The sequence below is a fragment of the Monodelphis domestica genome, chromosome 2 (assembly GCF_027887165.1).
Source record: "Monodelphis domestica isolate mMonDom1 chromosome 2, mMonDom1.pri, whole genome shotgun sequence".
Classification (NCBI taxonomy): Eukaryota; Metazoa; Chordata; class Mammalia; order Didelphimorphia; family Didelphidae; genus Monodelphis; species Monodelphis domestica.
The window spans coordinates 541,891,546-541,909,056 of NC_077228.1; the positions used below are offsets into that span (position 1 = coordinate 541,891,546).

Below are 17,511 nucleotides of genomic sequence, written 5' to 3' on the forward strand. Positions count from 1 at the left end.
TTGCATTTTTTCCAAGACGAAAAGGGAGGATTTGTGGAAGAGAGAGGGATTGGAAAAGCATGCAGCAAGACAGGAAACAGCTGAGTGAAGACTTGTCAGTCAAATGAGTGTATTCTGATTTGGAATGTCACCAGGAAAGGTGGTTGGAAGCCAGACCAACTGGAGGTGGAACCTCGTTGCCTTGAAAGAGGGAAGAAAGTTGGTTTTCCTCTCTTGGTCTTTGGAGACTCAAGCTGAAGGAAGTCTTGTGATTTGAAGGCAGAAGAAAGAAGGACAAAAGTCCAGATAGCTATCTGACTTGCTCTGTTGATGATAGTGACTGAACTTCCAGACCTATCAGCATTTCTCTCAATTCTCTCAATTGAACCATATTCCAACATCCTCCAACCTAAGACTCGTAGTATTAGGGAAATCCTCAACCCTTTTACCTCCATTCCTTCTCCCTTCTTGTCTTCCCCAAATAAGCCCTTTACTTAAGATAAAGAAGAGAAAGAGTATTTCATGTGAAACATCATAAACTCACCCTGAGTGATTTATAAAGAAGAAGGAAGGGGGAGAGAGGCTGAAGGGGAAAAAGAGGGAAGAAGGGAGGTATAGAGGAAGGGGGGGAAGCAGAAAGCAGAAGAAAGAAGATAACTGCCTGATCTTTAGTTATCAATTACCAATCAATATAGTCCCTTATTATTATTTATTACAATATCTAATAGGTAACTCACTCTCTGAATGGTTGGAAGAAAGGGTTTATTTAAGGAAGGCAAAGGAAAAAGAAATTGGATAGGAGAGAAGGTTTAGGGTTTCCCTAATCTTAAATAATTCTAAATAGAGAATAATATTATAGAGTCTTGAATGAGGGATGTGGCTAACAGAGTTGAGGATCTTTGAGTCACTTCCTGATACAATAGAGAGAAAAATCAGTAAGAAAAGGATCTTCTCAGTCCTTACTCCTTCCTGTCTTAGGAGCAAAAGAGATCCCCAACAGTTTGGATGTTTCTTTTAACAGTCTTCTCCCAGTCACATTCTCCCATCTTCCATTACTGTGGGTTTGTACTTGCAATAGTCATGAAGTTAGAATTTGTTACTAAACATAGGGATTTTCTTGATGTGATTAAATTCCCTAATTTTTCTTTTGTCAGATTTCATACTTAGGAGTAGTCTTTGTTCTCAGAAGGTTTGTGTTGTATGTTACCCTATGGAACTCAAACTAATCCTGGTTTCAATCCTTCTCCACAGATGGTATTTGTCATGTTATGTTTTTGAAGTTAGAGAATAGATGTGAAACTGTACATCTATCTCCCCTTCAATTTGTTCTTTAATATATTTCTTTACATTCATAATCACTGTCTGTATAGAGAGATACTTCATTGTCATCACTGTTATTCTCAATGAATATTTTATCTAACAATTATTGATAACTATTAACTCCAATGATGGTAAATAGTTTCTCTACTTTCTCATTGCTTCTTCTGTCCTCCATGATTTCATCATCATCATCATCTACATAAGATTTTGTATGTTCTGGTTCTAGATATTCACTTTCCTCATTTGTGTCCCACACATCCCAATCAAAAAGCCTATCAAATTCACATGGTTCTTGTTCTTAATCACTGTTTTGGTCTATTATTATTACACCATCTGGTGTTGAATCATCTTGTTCCAAATCTGATTCTTGATCACTGAATTCTGCAATCATTATGGATTTCATTAGATTTTGTTCAGTGCTATGTAAACTTGTGTCAGATGTTATTAACTCAGATTTTATGTGTTAATCTAACCCTATGTCACCAGCTTTTTATCTTTCCCAAATCTGTTTCTAGTTGTTTCTCATTAATAAGCTCTAGATTTGTGTTTTGTGGTGATAAACGTGATGTTATGGAGTCAACTGCTTCTTGCAGATATGCAATGCTGTTACTAAAATTCACAGGTTCTACTCTTTCTTCAGCCTTAAGGTTTTGTTCATCTAATCTTTCTTTTGATTGTGTAGAGGTAGAAACCTTTCTCTCCATAATGTTATTTTCTGGAAATGAGTTTAGTATAGCTGCATTTTCCCCGGTATCAGTGGGATGTGTGCATTCATTCTTCCCCACAGTACTCCATACATATGTTTCTGGCTTTTGTGTAGCTCTTGAATTAATTGTTAGTGAGTCATTTTGCACTGCTCTGTTATCTTCTGCCGTTTGTATGGTTGAATTAGTTAAATCTTCTTGGCTTAAATCATTTCCTAAGTAATCTTCATCTAAGTTTGATTGTATTATGTTTTCTACTTCATTAGAATATGAATTTAAACCATAGCTATCTTTAATTTCATATAGTTTTACTTGGCCAGACCTCCCCCATCCATTTAGAATGTTGGTTTCATGGATGTCATTTGAACCCTAAGCTATCCTAACAGTTATTAAGTCCTTCATTCCTATTCATATTTTCAAATTTAACTGCTATTTCACTTCCATTATATTGAATATGATTATTATTTTCTATTGTAATTTCAGCCCTATTTTCATTTAAATTTGTAATTTCTAAATTATTTACTGTAGGATGAAAAATTTCAACTTCTGGGTTCAAGCTAGATATTTTTCCTAAAGAAGTCTGTACCATATAGCTTTCTGAAGTTTTAACTGGTTCATGTGAGGTTTTCTGTTTGTCTGTGAGTTTTTGTAAGTTTTGTATAGCTCCAGTAATATTGTTTGTAATAGTAACCTTTCCCTGTGATTTCCCACAATCATTTTGTGGTAGGGAATTTAAATTTTATTTCACTGTCTCAACAGCTTCTGATTAGGTCTGTGTGAGTTTTTATGATTTCTTTTTGTCCAAAATTCAATCCCTGTGCACAATCTGCACTGAAAAAAAGTTTTCTAAATATGTTTTTACTTGTTTTCTGCTTTTTTCATGAGTGGTTACTATGCTCCTTTTGTCTGAGTCTTTTATTTCAGCTTGTATCTGTGCAATGATATTTCTTATCTCTTCATCTAACCCATGTACTTGTCTCTGCTTTTCACTTAATATTTTGTTTGATTTATCATCATCATTTCTTACAGACTTAATAAATTTAGTTTTCTGCATCACCCTTGAGTTTTATCTTTTCTGCTTTTGCTTTTGTTTTGCTCCAGCATGTCTCTCACTGCTTGCTACATCATGAAATATACTTTTTCTATCTCTGTGTATCAAAATAAATAAATTATGATCCTGGCTTCATAAATCCTTTCTTCCATGAGCTAGTATATCTGAGTATCTGGGTTTAGTCCCTGAATTAATAGCTGAATGCACTTCCTCAATGTTTGAAGCTTCTTGAGTTGTTATTATATAATGTTTGCAGCACGTGTCTCTCTTTTATTCGTAATGCTTTTCTTGTGTGCTTTTGTTATTTATCTCATATTTCTTTTTGAAATAGCAATCCTTTATGATATGTCCAACCCTGTGGCATAAGAAACACTACTTACTTTCTCTTTGTACCCTCCTCTTTTGGTATAATGGTTTTGAGTATGTCTTTATTGTGTTCAAAATTTTAATTTCCTGAATCTCTTTCTGTTTTAAATTTTCCCCTGTGTCTTGCATTTTCTTTTTTAATTCTGACATTTGTTTATTTTGACCATTATAGCTGTCAAATAAATATGATGCCAGTTCTCTCAGTTCAGACAGTGTGACTGTGTCATAGTTTGGAAAATAATTCTTCAAAAAGTTTCTTAGCTGTGATGTACAACCTCTAAAGAATTGACTTCTTACATGAGCCACAGACTCTTCTGAATCTTTTTCTATTCCCATAATGGACTCAGTGGTTTTGGACAGGCAATTGATAAAGCTTGCAGGATACTCTGTTTTTTCTTGAACTAGTTTGTCAAAGTTACCCTATGCATTGGGTTAGAGCAAAATGTTTTTATAGCTTGGAGCAGATCCTCTCTACATTTTCTAAGATAAGTCATGCAAGCAGGATTCAGGAAATCAAAATCTTCTCTTTGTTCTTCTATAGGCCAGCTAGTCAGGGTATTTTCAGATCTTGTCCTTTCAATGAACTGCCTATGTTCATGGGGGCTAAATAATTCAGATAAAAGAAATTCTGTATCCTCAAAATTGGGCTCAAAAATCCTAAATGCCCTCTTTAGCTCCCTATGAGATCTATGAGGCTCAGAGACAAATTTTGGAAACCTTCAGTGAATTGAATCAAGCTCCTGAGTTGTAAATTGCTTGTGTACTTTTGAATGTAGCACTCCTGCATTATCTGAAATTCTACTAATATCTTTCAAGGGAAATATTTTCTCAGTTTCCTTGTTCTTATTAATGTCCTTGTCTTTGTCATTGCCCTGTGTTCCTGTCTTATTTTTCTCAGCTTTATTGTCCTTGTCTTTAAATCCATTATATGCCTGTCCATTTCCCATCTTAGCCTGATCCAATCCCTGCTTCTTCAGAAATTCCTCACACAGTTTTTACTAACTGTTCTAAGTTTGTATCAACCACCATAATCTGGGCTACTTTCTTTGGTGTCAAGAACTTGCAAATGTTTCTCAGATAGGTCTGTATGGCAGCCATGGTGAACACGTATATCTGAGTGATGAATTGCCATATTACAGTATCATTATTAAAGGGCATAGTCATAACAAAAGAAGTTGTATAGGATATAAATTCAATAGTTTCAATAACAAAGTTGGTCACCTCACTATACAGTATGTTATAAACCCAGTAACAGGCTATGACAGCCAGCATCATCATGCCACAAACCACTTGTATGAACATCCTTCTTATTCAGGTTTCTTAATTTGGGATAGGGTAAGACCTTTTCGGGGTGCCAAATTGTATTAGGTAGTTATTCTTTAAGGATTATGGTATTGAGGAATAAGATCTGCCTTTATCCTCCCTTTGTCTCCATCCTCCCTTCTCCCTCCCACTTTAGTTAATCTCTTCAGTTGGTGACAAACTGGGATTCAGTTCTGAGTAAGTTTCCTGAATATCTAATAGGTAACTCACTCTCTGAATGGTTGGAACAAGGGGTTTATTTAAGGAAGGTGAAGGAAAAAGAAATTGGATAGGAGAGAGGGTTTAGGGTTTTCATGGTCTTATAGAGTCTTGAATGAGGGATGTGGCTAATAGGGTTGAGGATCTTTGAGAAACTTCCTGATACAATAGAGAGAAAAATCAGTAAGAAAAGGATCTTCTCAGTCCTTACTCCTTCCTGTCTCAGGAGCAAAAGAGATCTTCAACAGTTTGGATGTTTCTTTTAACAGTCTTCTCCCAGTCACATTCTCCTCTGGAATGCTCCTTGATTGGTAGCTTTTGCAAACCTTCAACCATTGCCTCTGTTTGAAAGTTTTCTTCAATTTACTCATCCACATCTCTCTCCCTCTCCCTCTTTCTCTCTCTCCCTCTCTCCCTTTCTCTCCCTCTCTCTGTCTCTCTGTCTGTCTCTCTCTCTCCCCCTTTCTCTTCTCTTCCTCTTCCACTTCTCTTTCTCCTCTTTCTTATCTGCTTTCTTTCCTATAACAAGATTCTAGATCCACTACAGTGTATAATTCCAACTTTTTGAAACATCATGGAGGCACTGATTCTATTAGCCAAAATATTCTATTCCTACGAGTCTCTGGATGCCAAAATGAAGATCCTTGTTACTCATTTCTCATTCTTGCCCTCTTTGATGGAGGAAATGCTAATCATGCAGATAAAACTTCAAAGTGCAGAGTATGTTTTTTTGAAGAGTTGATTGTTTAATATTTAATAGCATTCCATGACATGAGTCCCTCAGTCTTTTCTTATGATGTTGATTGTTTTTAATCCAAGAGTAAGACTTTACATTTCTCCCCTATTGAGTTTTATTCTATAGACTTAGCCCAGCACTCTATCCTGACATGACCTATTTGATTCCTCTCTTTGACATCCAGTAGGTCAGTTCTTTTCCCTACCTCTATGTCACCTTCATATTTGATACATTTGCCTCCCATGTATTCAAATAATTGATAAACATCTTAACTATCCCCAGGCTAAGCAAAGATCTCTGTAGTGCATTGCTAGAAGCTTTCTTCCAAGTTGTGATATAGATTTGGAGTGACTTAGTCACATGACTGCTTGAAATCTACATATGTCACATCTATGCTCTTCCCCTGCATGAAAACTCTAGTACTTTCTGTCATTAGGATCTTTCATTATTGTTTGGGGAGAATTTCATATTTTGTAGTATCTTATGTGTCCTAAGAAAGTCTCCTTTTTAGAATCTGAAATTAGGAGATCACACCTGAATGATTTGAAATCTATTTGAGACCCATAGTTGGGCTTAAAAAATCTGCTTCAGTGAATGATACAAAAACTATGGTTATATAATGAGAATTCATCTGGAAAAAAAATCTGGGGATTTAGGTGCAAGTTCAGTGCACTGATACTCTGAAATATAAACCAAGGAAGCTAGGAATATCTTGGGTGGCTTTAAAAGAAACCCACCATTCAACAATTAGGAAGCAGTGTTGGTTCCAATATACTTTGATTAGGTCAGACCTATCTGCAGTATAATTTCCAGTATGGATGCCAGATTGAAAGAAGGCTATAGATAAATTGGACACTATCCAGAGAAAACCAGGGAAATTCTGATTGAATTCCTGCTGTGTCCCCCATACACCAATTTCATGGATCACCCCAAATGCAGCCTCCTGCAGGGACTCAACTCTGAGATTACTCAATTCATTAGTTGTGGGAGATGTTTCTGGATCCTGAAAAAACCCAAGGTTGAATCATGCTCCTGGCTGATTAAAGGATATTTGTGCTCAGTAAGTGTACACTGATTGGCACATACAATTAGGCAATCATTGACTGATGCCCTCACTGTATAGAAGGGAACCCTGAACTCCATTCTGGCAGCCTTTCCTCCACCCCCTGTCACTGCTCAGCTCCCTCAGCAGCCCAGAAGGCAGCTTTCTCTGTGCTGCTGGTCCTAAATGGCTCCTGTCCTTCAGCCTGGTGGTCTTCTTCCCCTCTGGTCATGCCTCCTGCTATTTGGTGGCTTGGCTGAGGCGGGCAAGCTGCTGGTGGTGCCCATGGATGGGAGCCACTGGCTCAGCATGCGTGAGGTGGTGAAGGAGCTGCATAGGAGGGGCCATGAAGTGGTGATGGTCATCCCTGAGGTGAGCTGGAGGTTGGGGGAGTCGACACCATATACCGTGAAGACATACAAGCCCGAGTATACTTTGGAAGAATACAACGAGATGTTCCAAAGATTTGCTGACCATCAGTGGAACAATATGCGCCAGACTTTTTCTTCTCTGATGAGTAATGTAAACATACTAGAGTTCTTTGAGAAAGTTTGTTCAAACTGCAGGAGCTTGTACAAAAACTCTGAGCTTTTGGACTACATCAAGGAGAGTGCATTTGATGCTGTCTTTTTTGATCCCTTTGACCACTGTGGCTTTATTTTGGCCAAGTACTTTTCCCTCCCATCAGTGGTCTTCACTCGGGGGCTCTTTTGCCATTACCAAGATGAGGCAACCGAGTGCCCCAGCCCCTTGTCTTATGTCCCAAGAGAACTTTCTGGCTGCACCAGTTCCATGACCTTCATGCAACGTGTCTGGAACCATTTCTTTCACCTTCAGGAAGTGTCTCTGTGCTCCTTTTTCCTTACGAGATTGTTGAGTTTCACTAGTGATATTTTCCAAAGGTCCATGACCTTGAAGGAACTGTACAGTCAACCATCCATATGGTTGCTGAGAACTGACTTTGTCTTTGACTTCCCAAAGCCCTTGATGCCCAACATGGTGTTTGTTGGTGGCATCACCTGCTATGAAGAGAAGGCCCTGTCTAAGGTGAGTCATCTCTGTGGACAAGATATCTAGATTAGGTAGGATTGGTGGCAGGCAGGATAGAGGATTTATAAATGACTTGAGGTCACACTTATCAGTCATTTCTTAATAGTCATAATCATAGTAGTGGTAAAGTAGTCAAGATTCCCATTGATCAATAAAAATTTATTAAGCACCTATTAATGAATAGTCATTCATTGTAACTCATGTAATTTCTCCTTTAGAAGTTATGATGCTATACCATTTCCTTTATGAGTTTTGTACTGATATTATTTCATTGAATCTGGCACCTTTTATTAAGATGTCATTTCCTTTCCTTTTTACTTTTAATTAGATCAATTTTCACTTTTGCTTTGCTGAAATAATAATTACCATTCCTCCCTTTTTTACTTTAGTTGAAGTATAATAGATTCTTCTCCAGCCTTTTACCTTTACTCTATGTGTTTCCCTGCTTTAAATATGTTTCCTGTAGTGACTTTTAATCCATTTTGCTATCCTCTTCCATTTTATGGGTGATTTCATCCTATTTACATTCACAATTATAATTAGTAACTTTGAATTTCCTTCCATTTTATATTCCCCTGTTTGTCCTCTTTCTCCCCTTTCAGTCTCTCTCTGTTCATAAAAGTTTGCTTCTGACTACTACCTCCTCCAGTTTACCTTCTCTTTTGGCCAGTCTCCCATCCCCACCCTGCTTTATTGTTTCCCCTACCCTTCTTTAGAGTAAGATATATATCTATCGCTGAGTGTGGCAGTTATTTCTACTATGTATCAATTTCTATTGGAGTAAGTTTCAAGCATTGCCCACTATCAATCTATCTTCACCTCCACTGTATTGATTCTCATGCACCTCCTCATGTGAGATAATGCTACCCATCTTTTTATCCTTTTCTATATTGCCAGTGTTTTCCTCTTTCTTATCCCTTAATTTGTTTTTCTTGTATATTATCCCATCATATTCAGCTTACTTCCAGATCTCAAAGTATGCTCCTATTCACTGTCTTAATTTTTTATGGAAAAGGCTGCTTTTAATTTTTTAAAATTATATCAAGAAACAATGATTGACAATCATTTTCTGAAACAATTTATGGCAATTGCTTTTTGATACTTTAGAATTCATTTTTTTTCTTCCCTACCCTTCCCCACAACTGAGGTGATGAATAGTCTGATATAGGTTATATCTGTACTTTCATGTGCTACATACTTCCATATTGCTCTTTTCATGATAAAACTCATATGTCACCCATACAATAGAAATCTCATGGAGGGAATATAGTGGAAGATAACATGCTTTGATTTATACTCAGACTCCAAAAGTTCCTTCTTTGGTTGTGGCTATCATTTTCATCATGAGTCCCTTGTGGTTATCTTGGAGATTTGCTTTGCTGATAACGGCTTAGTCCCTCACAGTTAATTATCATGTAGCATTTTTGCTTGTGTATACATTGTTCTCCTGGTTCTGCTCACTTCACTTTGCCTCAGTTCATATAAGTCTTTCCAGGTTTTTCTACCTTAATCCTGTTTATTGTTCCTTATGGCACAAAAGTATTCCATTACAATCATATTTTACAATTTGTTTAAACAGTAACAAAGTTCTTAAAGTGTCTTCAGAACCTTAGGAATCCTAAATACTTTAGGTACCTTAAGTATCTCAAGTAGCATGCATAACTTAAGAATCTTAGTTATCATCTTCCTATGTAGTGATGTAAGCCATTTGACCCCACTGATTACATTGAGTATCTTAAGTATCTTAAATACTTTATGTATCTTAAGTACTCCACTCTCATAAATATCTTACATGTTCTTATTTTCAATTTCCCATTTAGAAATGGGATGGTTTTAACTCCATTGAGATGTGGAGTTTTTGTTTTCTGCTTACCTTCATGCCTCCATTTTGTGTTGAATTTGATAACTGAATCTTCTTTTCATCGCTGCTCATTTTGTCTGGAATGTCTGGAATGTGCATTTCTTCATTTGTAGGGTCATGCTCGCTTTCACTGGGAGGGTGATCTTTGGTTACAGGCCTGCATACTTTGCCTTTTGGAATACCATTATTCCATGCCTTTTGGTCCTTGAATGTAGAAGCTCCTGGCTTTTGGATAGTCCTGACTGGCTATAAAGAGAAAAGAAAATGCTAGGAGATTTATTGTGGCAGAGAGATTAAATGGTCCAAGGTCTACATGGTTCCTTCCAGTTCAAAGCCTGAGGCCCTGACCATTGACAGTCACATGTTTTTAAAGGCAAAAAGAGGAACTTACCGAGTGGCTTGGAAGGGAACAAGAAGGGATCCAGCAGCTCTGAGGACCTGCAGGCTTCTGTGACCTTTGGGTGGCCTTCTGGCCCTGGCAGCCTCTTACATGAAGTCATGACGAGTGATGACACACTTTAAGTTCCTCTGACAACACACACATTTGAAATTATAACAGGACGCCGTTCTTAATCTGGATGCTGGGCAAATGTCTTTACTGCTCGGTGCCGCCGCTGCTGCATCTGCAGAACGAAGAGCTCGAGCTAGATTGCCTCCCAGACGCTTTCTAACCCTAAACCCGCTCGGATGCTTCGGTTCATTTCTCCAGAGTTGGAGTCGTCGGTCTACTTAAAGCTCAAACTGGAATTCAGGGATGGAATGTGTGTGTTGTGTCAGAGGAGCTCCTCGATCTAGGCCCAGCCCTACCTTAGCCCGGAACATTCAGAGGGAAAAGGTGCAGCAGTTCTACCTCACAGGGCGGTGCAGTTCAGCAGGAGATGCGGCATCGACGCCATCTTTATTGTGTATTTTGTGGTCAGTGTGCACGTGGCTGCAGTCAGTCTCACAAAGGAATTTGGGAGCAGGAGGCCCGAGCTGCTAGAGGAAGCCCTTCCGTTGGAGCTCATCCCTGGTCCGAGAAGGAAGGCTCCTGTGACGCAGAGCACCGCCAAGACACAGGCACAGGCCATGGTGCTGGGATGTCATCTCTGCATAATGGCAAGGAAGGCCCAGAGCCAGATTATGAAGGCTTTAGGCACCCCCAGGAGGAGGATCCAGTTGAACCCCCAAGCCCAGGGAGCCACAGAGGTTTCTGGAGCAGGAACGTGGTGGACTCGGAAATCTCACGTTGGCAGCCATGTGGAGGATAGACTGGCTACGGGAGAGAGGGCAAGCAATGGCAGTTGTGCAGAGGCTTTTGCAAGAGGCCACGAGAGAGGCAGGAGGTTTGCTACTACTAGCTATGCCTTTCTTCCTTCACTGCTGAAACTTTACCTCTTTCAATCTGTGGAACGATCCTTGCCGAGTACCTCTTGCTTCCTTCAATCTATTTGATGCGTGGGTTGCCGTGCAACTTGGACTACAGCTCGGCCAAGTGTCCTAGCCTGCCTGCCTACATCCTGAGGCTTGTTACCATCTGACTTTTCCCCAAAGGCTGGCAAATGTCTTCATCGCTTCCATGGATCATTTGTACTGTTACTTGCATTCTTCCTTCAACAGAATTGCTTCAGACTTTCTTCAGAGAGATGTCCGGGTCAAGGATCTTTTGAAACAGAATGCTATTTGGCTGGTTGTCGAATTGCCTCGACCAGTCATGCCCAACACGGTCTTTGTCGGAGGCTTAAACGGCCACCCAAGTGGCCCTCTGTCTGAGGTAGGCCCTCTCTCTTTTTAATAGGAGCTTCCATCGAAAGGGATGTGAGGGAGAAGAAAGAGTGGATGGAGGGGGCCTCCATGATCTTTGTTAATATCCCAACTCACTGGTTCCGCCCCTCTGGCACGTTTAAGAAATCCCTGGGCTTCTCTGAAGTGAGATTTGCGCTTATTGGCCCCTGAGGTCCTTTTAGGCTCCAACTTAGCTTCTAAGATCTAATTCATTCACTTGTCCTTCCCCTCCCGATCCCCTTTAGCTTGTGAGAATGGTACTTAAATGATGCTTAACTGTGTAGAGACAGGGCACTGCCTGTAGGGAGCCATTCATATGCTTTTTGTTGAATGAATGAAAAATTTCAAATTGATTGTTTCTTTCGGGGGAGAGCTATAAATGGCATCGGTGATCCTCTCCTTCCATTAGGTTCTGCCGATCTTTGAAATATCTGGGAAATCCATCTCCAAGTGGCTCTTGGAATCTTGAGATTGTTCCGAGTCCTTGATCACAGATTGCCATGGCCATAAAGGGCAGATCTCTATGACATGGGGTGGAGAACTTGGAGGAAGACATGCAGACAGAAGACTCATCAATGAGCAGACGGGGATAGGACATAACTTGAATCCTGGGTGGAAGTACAAAATCAATGAGATCATAAACCCATTGATCAGGTCTAGAGCCTTTCCCAACTTCATCTTCCTCAGTGCCACGCCCCCCACTTTCCATGGTATTCTGAGGTCCAAGGAGTCGGAATTCCACTACCCCATCTTCAGATGTAAAGTAATCACTATGCCAATGCTAGAAGATCTCTCCTCTTGTTTGCACTGTGAGGGTTGGGCTCATGTTCGCAAAATCCCTTCCAGCTCTAAACCTACGATGCTCACCAATGTATTTACTTTTGGTCATTTCTCCTGCTTCTCATTTGACAGTCGATTTGATCACTTTGCATTGGAGATATGGCCATGTTGGCAATGGCACACATGCTCGAGGGGTGCTCCCTTTCTCTCTCCCCATGAGCCTGAGGACATTTCTCATATGACTTGCCCCTCTGCCCAGCAGCCCTATGGGAGCACTTCCTTCCTCTCCTGTCTGGGGTAAGGTGGAGGGTGGGGCTCACATGCCACGGGAGGATTGCATTTCGGGCATTCGGTCTCTAAAAGGTTTGCCATTACTGGCATCCAGGATCTCGTGTCAGGGGAGGCCCTTAAGCAGGGCCTTGAAGACACTTGGGGATCCCAAGAGATGGAAGTAAGGAAGTGAGGAGGGCCCCACTTGTGCAAACACATGGAGGCAGAGGGTGGAACTGACCTGTATGGGGGACATGTACCATACCAGTGAAGGCAAAAGGACAATCCCTTAAGTTGTCTAGCTTTTGGCTTCAAAGAGCCTGCATGCATCCTCATTTGTCAGCACTAACCAAGTTTGCTTGTAATTAGATGAAGCAATCAATGGGCAATCAACTACGGTCATTTCCAGGCTTTGAAAAAACACCAGGGTCTCTCTGAGCAATCTTAATGAGGCCAGGGCAGGGCAGGCTCTCCAAGAGCCAAGTTGGACTTGGGTCTTCAGGGCTCTTTGGTTAGTTGGTTTTCCAAAAGGCTTTCAATAGTGATGAAAGAAAGAAAAAGGATTTCAAGGCTCGTCCTGCTCACGTGTAAATATCCTTGACCAGAGCTGCTCCCTCCTGGGTAATGGAATGGTCAGTCATCAACCCGGAAGTTGCTATTAAATGTCCTCCTTGGCTAAGACCGAATCCCATCTCTTTGGAGGACTCCGAAGCCAAAGGAGGGGTTAGCAGTGAGTTAGCGGCGCCTCCGCTCCGGCATCTTTGCTAGCTTGTCGAGAGCACAACGTTTACTTCAGCGGAAGGCAATAAAGGACTGGCAGCCATCGAAGACAGCAATAACGCGCCCTTCGGGAGAGGGTTCGGAGCACAGGATCGTTTTTATCCCAAACCCGCTCCTCTCAGAGGAGTCAGACGTTGCTGGCAAAGGTCTTGTGCAACTGGAGGCTGTTTCGTTGCTAAGGCGGCATTTTGTTGCCCTGCTTCCCTCCCGGTATGTGTTTGAAGGCTTCAACTCTTCCCCCATGAAGCTTGCTTGAGGGAGTTCCTGTCTTTTCTTCCTACCAGCTCTTCTACACTAGGATTTGGGGAAGAAAGAAGGTGACGTCCACAGGCTTATTTCTTTTGTGGCATGTTGTGTTGACTAGTTACTGCTTGAAGAGCCTTGAGTTAGTCGTTGACCTTCTCCATCCCTCATCTGTAAAAAGGGAGCTTGTTCTTGATGGCCTCGGGGGTTCTTTCTTGCTCCCCAGCTTAGATGTTCCCACGCTTTACTCAGCTTTGAATGAGGGACTTGCATTCTTTGTAAGCTTTATGGCTGCAAACTCTGGGAAAATAATGGGAAATGGGAAAATTTGGGGAAAATGGGAAAATAATGGAAAAATCTTCGGCCCATTTTCCCCTTGCCTCCTAAGCCGGGACTCTGCGGCAGAAAGGGCTGGGTGCTCAGCACCGAATCAGGATCTCTGCCTTTGGGTCTTGCCTCCAATACCGAGCAGCCCTGTGACCTGGGAGACACCACTTCACCGCTCCTCCTCGTCCTGGCCTCGCCTTTCACGCGGGGACAATTTTACCCAGAGCCTGACTCTGAGGGACGTCGGGAATTCCCCGAGATCAATAGCCACAAACTGCTTTGCTAGCCTTGCCAGCCTGTCATGGTGACTACCACACAGGGAAGCCTTCTCGGGCTGCCCTTCTATGTCACTGTGCCTTCGTGTGTGCCAGGAACATAGGGCTGCCTTCCACACTTTAGATGGTTTCACTTCCTCTTGTCCCTGTTTAGGGTGGCCCTCCTGGTCCTCCATTAGCCTTTATGAAGCACCCACAATGGGCTAGACACTGAGGTGGACAAAAGCGAAGCACTGCACGCCCCCAAGGGTGCCGCTGGAGGAATGGCGCCTCCCAGGGGAATAGCTAGGAAGTCTATCGGTAGTCGACCTCTGGGCTAGGTGGACTTTGGGTTGATGGGAGGGCGAGGAAGGCTGGGGGAGTCACGCAGCTTCTGGAAAGCTTCTGGAGGAAGCCGACTCTTCTGCTGCCTTCAGGACCACCTGCAGCCTCGGGGTGCCTCTGTCGCCCTTTATTGTCTTCTCTCAGCCCAGAAAGGGGGAAAGAGAAGAAGGAAGACGGTTTGCTGCCTCTTTGCGGTGAGCTAAGCTGATCTATTTTTGCTAAGAGAATAAAAAACCGTCCCAGACCCTGAGCACCCTTCCAAGGGTGGCTGTGCGTAAAACGAACTGCCCAAATGAAAAAGAACAGCGCCACGCTGCTTCAGTGGCCGGAGTGGCAGAAACGCTCCACCGTCCAGGGTCGGGAGATCGCCCAGGCGGGTGAATTTCCCACTCATGCGCCTCCCGTGTTAGTGGGTGCCCCGTCTCCCTCCACGGACACTCGCGTGTGACTCAAGTTGAGGAGTGAATTCTTGCCTTTGCCTTATTCCTGCCTTGACTGTTCTTGCTTTATCTTGGTGCTCAGCCAACGTGTCCTCCGTCAGAGCTCACGGTGGCCTTGTGTCTGCCTTTTGTGAATGGGAAGCATTCCGGGGGGAGGGGGCTCAGGCGCTAAGTGGCCCTCCCCGTGCCAGGGTTAGACCTCGGACCCAGAGAGTCGGGCAGCGCCACATGGGCGTGGGCTTGGCCGCCACCTCCTTCTCTGAGAACAGGCTCTGCCTCTCCCTCAAGCCTCCATCGTGAAAGAACGTCGGAGTGAGACAGCCAGCAAGAGAAAAGGAGACCGAAGTTCCCATGAGACCCCGTCCCTGCCCGTGAGGAGGGCAGCCCAAGGGGCTCCATGGCCACAGCCGAGTTCCAGACACGGAATAAATAAAAGGCATTCCAGGGAAAAGGCTTCTGGAGAAGGTGGGACTTAAAGGAAGCCGGAGGTCAGTGGTCAGAGCAGAGGAGAGAGAACCTTCCAGGGGAGGGGGAGGGGGGGCTGGTGCCACGGGATCCACGAGGGCATCAGGGAGGGAGGTATAAGGAGGGGGGGCGGTAAGAAGGGCTTTGAAGAGTGAACTGAGCATTTTGAAGTTGCTCCTTGAGGCCATAGGAAGCCCCCGGGGTTGGCTGAGTGGGGAAGAGTCACGTGACAGGACCAGCGCTTTAGGGAAATCACTTTGGCGGTTGAATGGAGGATGCCTTGGAGCGGGCAGGACGCGAAGGACTAGAACTCGGGCCCCAGATCTTTCCAACAGGAGTGGTAGTGATCATTTTAGTCTAGTATCTACGCTATGCCAGGCACTGTGCCATGGGCTGCACATCTGTTACATTATTTGGTCCTTGTCCAACCCTGGGAGACAGGCGCTATTCTATCTCCATTTGATGGAAGCTTCCTTAGGGGAAACTGAGGCAGGAAGCCGCTCAATGGCTGAGGCCAGGTGTGAGCCGGGGGCTTCCTTGCTGGGTTCTGAGCTCTCCTCTCTGGGCGCAGCCCCTTCTCCCGGCCTCGCTGACTTCCAAGTGCCCAGACTGGCACAAACAGAGGCAAACCCTGACCGTCTGGGAGGGTCTGTGCCCCGATGGCACCTTTGGAGCCTCCCAGAACTGACTTACACGTGAGTCACTGCAGGAACAGCCCACCAGTAATGCAACTGCTTCCCTGCCCACCCCAGGAGCACCCTTGAACCTTCTCGGGTGGTGGCCAGAGGGCTTTATCGGGCCATGAGCCCTGCCGGGAGGGTTTCTGTGGCGTACAGGCCACTGCCAGAGCCTGGGGACACAGCCCCTGGGACTTGCCCCAGTTCACAGAGCCAGAATGAATCCAGAGTAGAATTTGAACTCGGTGCTTGTGTTCCTTAAGGCCACCATCCTGCTTCCTCTACTCTTCAGGGCCTTAGCAAATAGTGCACATGGGTGGCTGTGGCCTGGCTGTCCTCAGCTGATGGCCACTGGCCCATCCTCGGGCATGCACAGGACACCTTTCAGGCCAGTGGGCCCCCCTCCCCCAGCTTGGCTCTCCTGACAGCCCTCGAAATGCCTGGGAAAAGCAGGACGTCCTGATGACAGCCCGCCATAGTCGGGCCAGCAAAGTGGCCATCCCGGAGCCTTGCTTTGGCTTTAGCACCAACTGTGGGCTCGGGCACCCTGGCCCGTCCCCCGCCTGCTCCGGCCCCCCTTCCCAGGGCCCGGGCTCTCCTCCTGACCTCCCGCAGTGTGTGCAGACTGAGGCCTCCTCCAGGGCCCGGCCGGCTCGCTCCTCTGTGTGGCCAGCGGCCGACGCGCAGGACCGGGGAGAGGCCGGCCCTCTGCGCTACAGGGAGAGAAGACCCGGCGCAGGGCCGGCCAGGTGAGCGACCGAGCTCTGCCGCTTTGGCCCCGGACAGTGGCCTGAAGCCGTTTGGCCGCCCAGCAATGGGGGGCGCTGCAGGACTTGAGTGCGGGTCTTTCCTACTCCGCGGTCCGGAGCTGACTTTCCCCTCCGAGCCTTCCGAGGCGGCCGCTCTGCCCACGTGCCTTTTCTGGCCAAGGAGGGACGTTGCCCTTTGAACAGCCAAGTTTGGCTTTCTTATTGCCACGTTCACTGGCAAACGGTCCAAAATGGGCCATGAAAAGGCCAGCTGGGGGGCCTGTGTCCAGCCCCAGTTCCTGCTCCGGTGGGGCCAGTGGCTGATGCCGTGGCAAGGATGGGTGGGGTGAGAACAAGCCACAAAGCCCTGGGAAACTGCACACGTGGGTGCTTGGCCATCACTGAGCCCGGACAAGCCTGGACTTGAGAGGCTGAACGCCACCTGGCCCCGGATCTCTTAATCCTCTGCCCTCAGTGGCTCTCCCAGAAACTGGCTGCTTCTGTCCTCGCCGTTCAGCCCACTGAGGCAGGCTGAGGCTCTGGGCATCCTCTGGGTTGCCTCTTTCCCCATCCCCGTTTTTAAAGGAAACAGGCTTATACAGGCGATGGGACCTGGGAGGGACCTCGGAAGCTTTCTGACACAACCTCCTCATTTTACAGATGAGGAGAATGAAGCCCAAAGAAAGGGAGCCAAAGTCACCCAGGGACTGGATTGGAACTCGGGTCCTCTGGTGGCCTCTCTCTCCAGGCCCCTGCACTGAGAGCAGGAACCATACCTGACTCCCCT

The 17,511-nt window shown here is 44.6% G+C and overlaps 1 protein-coding gene across 4 annotated transcripts in view; it reads left to right on the forward strand.

Moving 5' to 3' along the window:
• Positions 1–17,511, forward strand: part of LOC100025642 (UDP-glucuronosyltransferase 1-6-like) — a 149,803-nt gene that overhangs the window by 84,378 nt on the left and 47,914 nt on the right. The window contains exon 1 of one of the 4 annotated variants that reach the window (XM_056820138.1): positions 6,719–7,766. The exons of the other annotated variants lie outside the window; for them this stretch is intronic. Within the exon in view, the coding sequence (XP_056676116.1) occupies positions 6,906–7,766 (861 nt within the window). The 5' untranslated portion in view covers positions 6,719–6,905. Of the gene's footprint in view, positions 1–6,718; positions 7,767–17,511 lie in introns of those variants that run through there. 4 annotated transcript variants of the gene reach the window in all.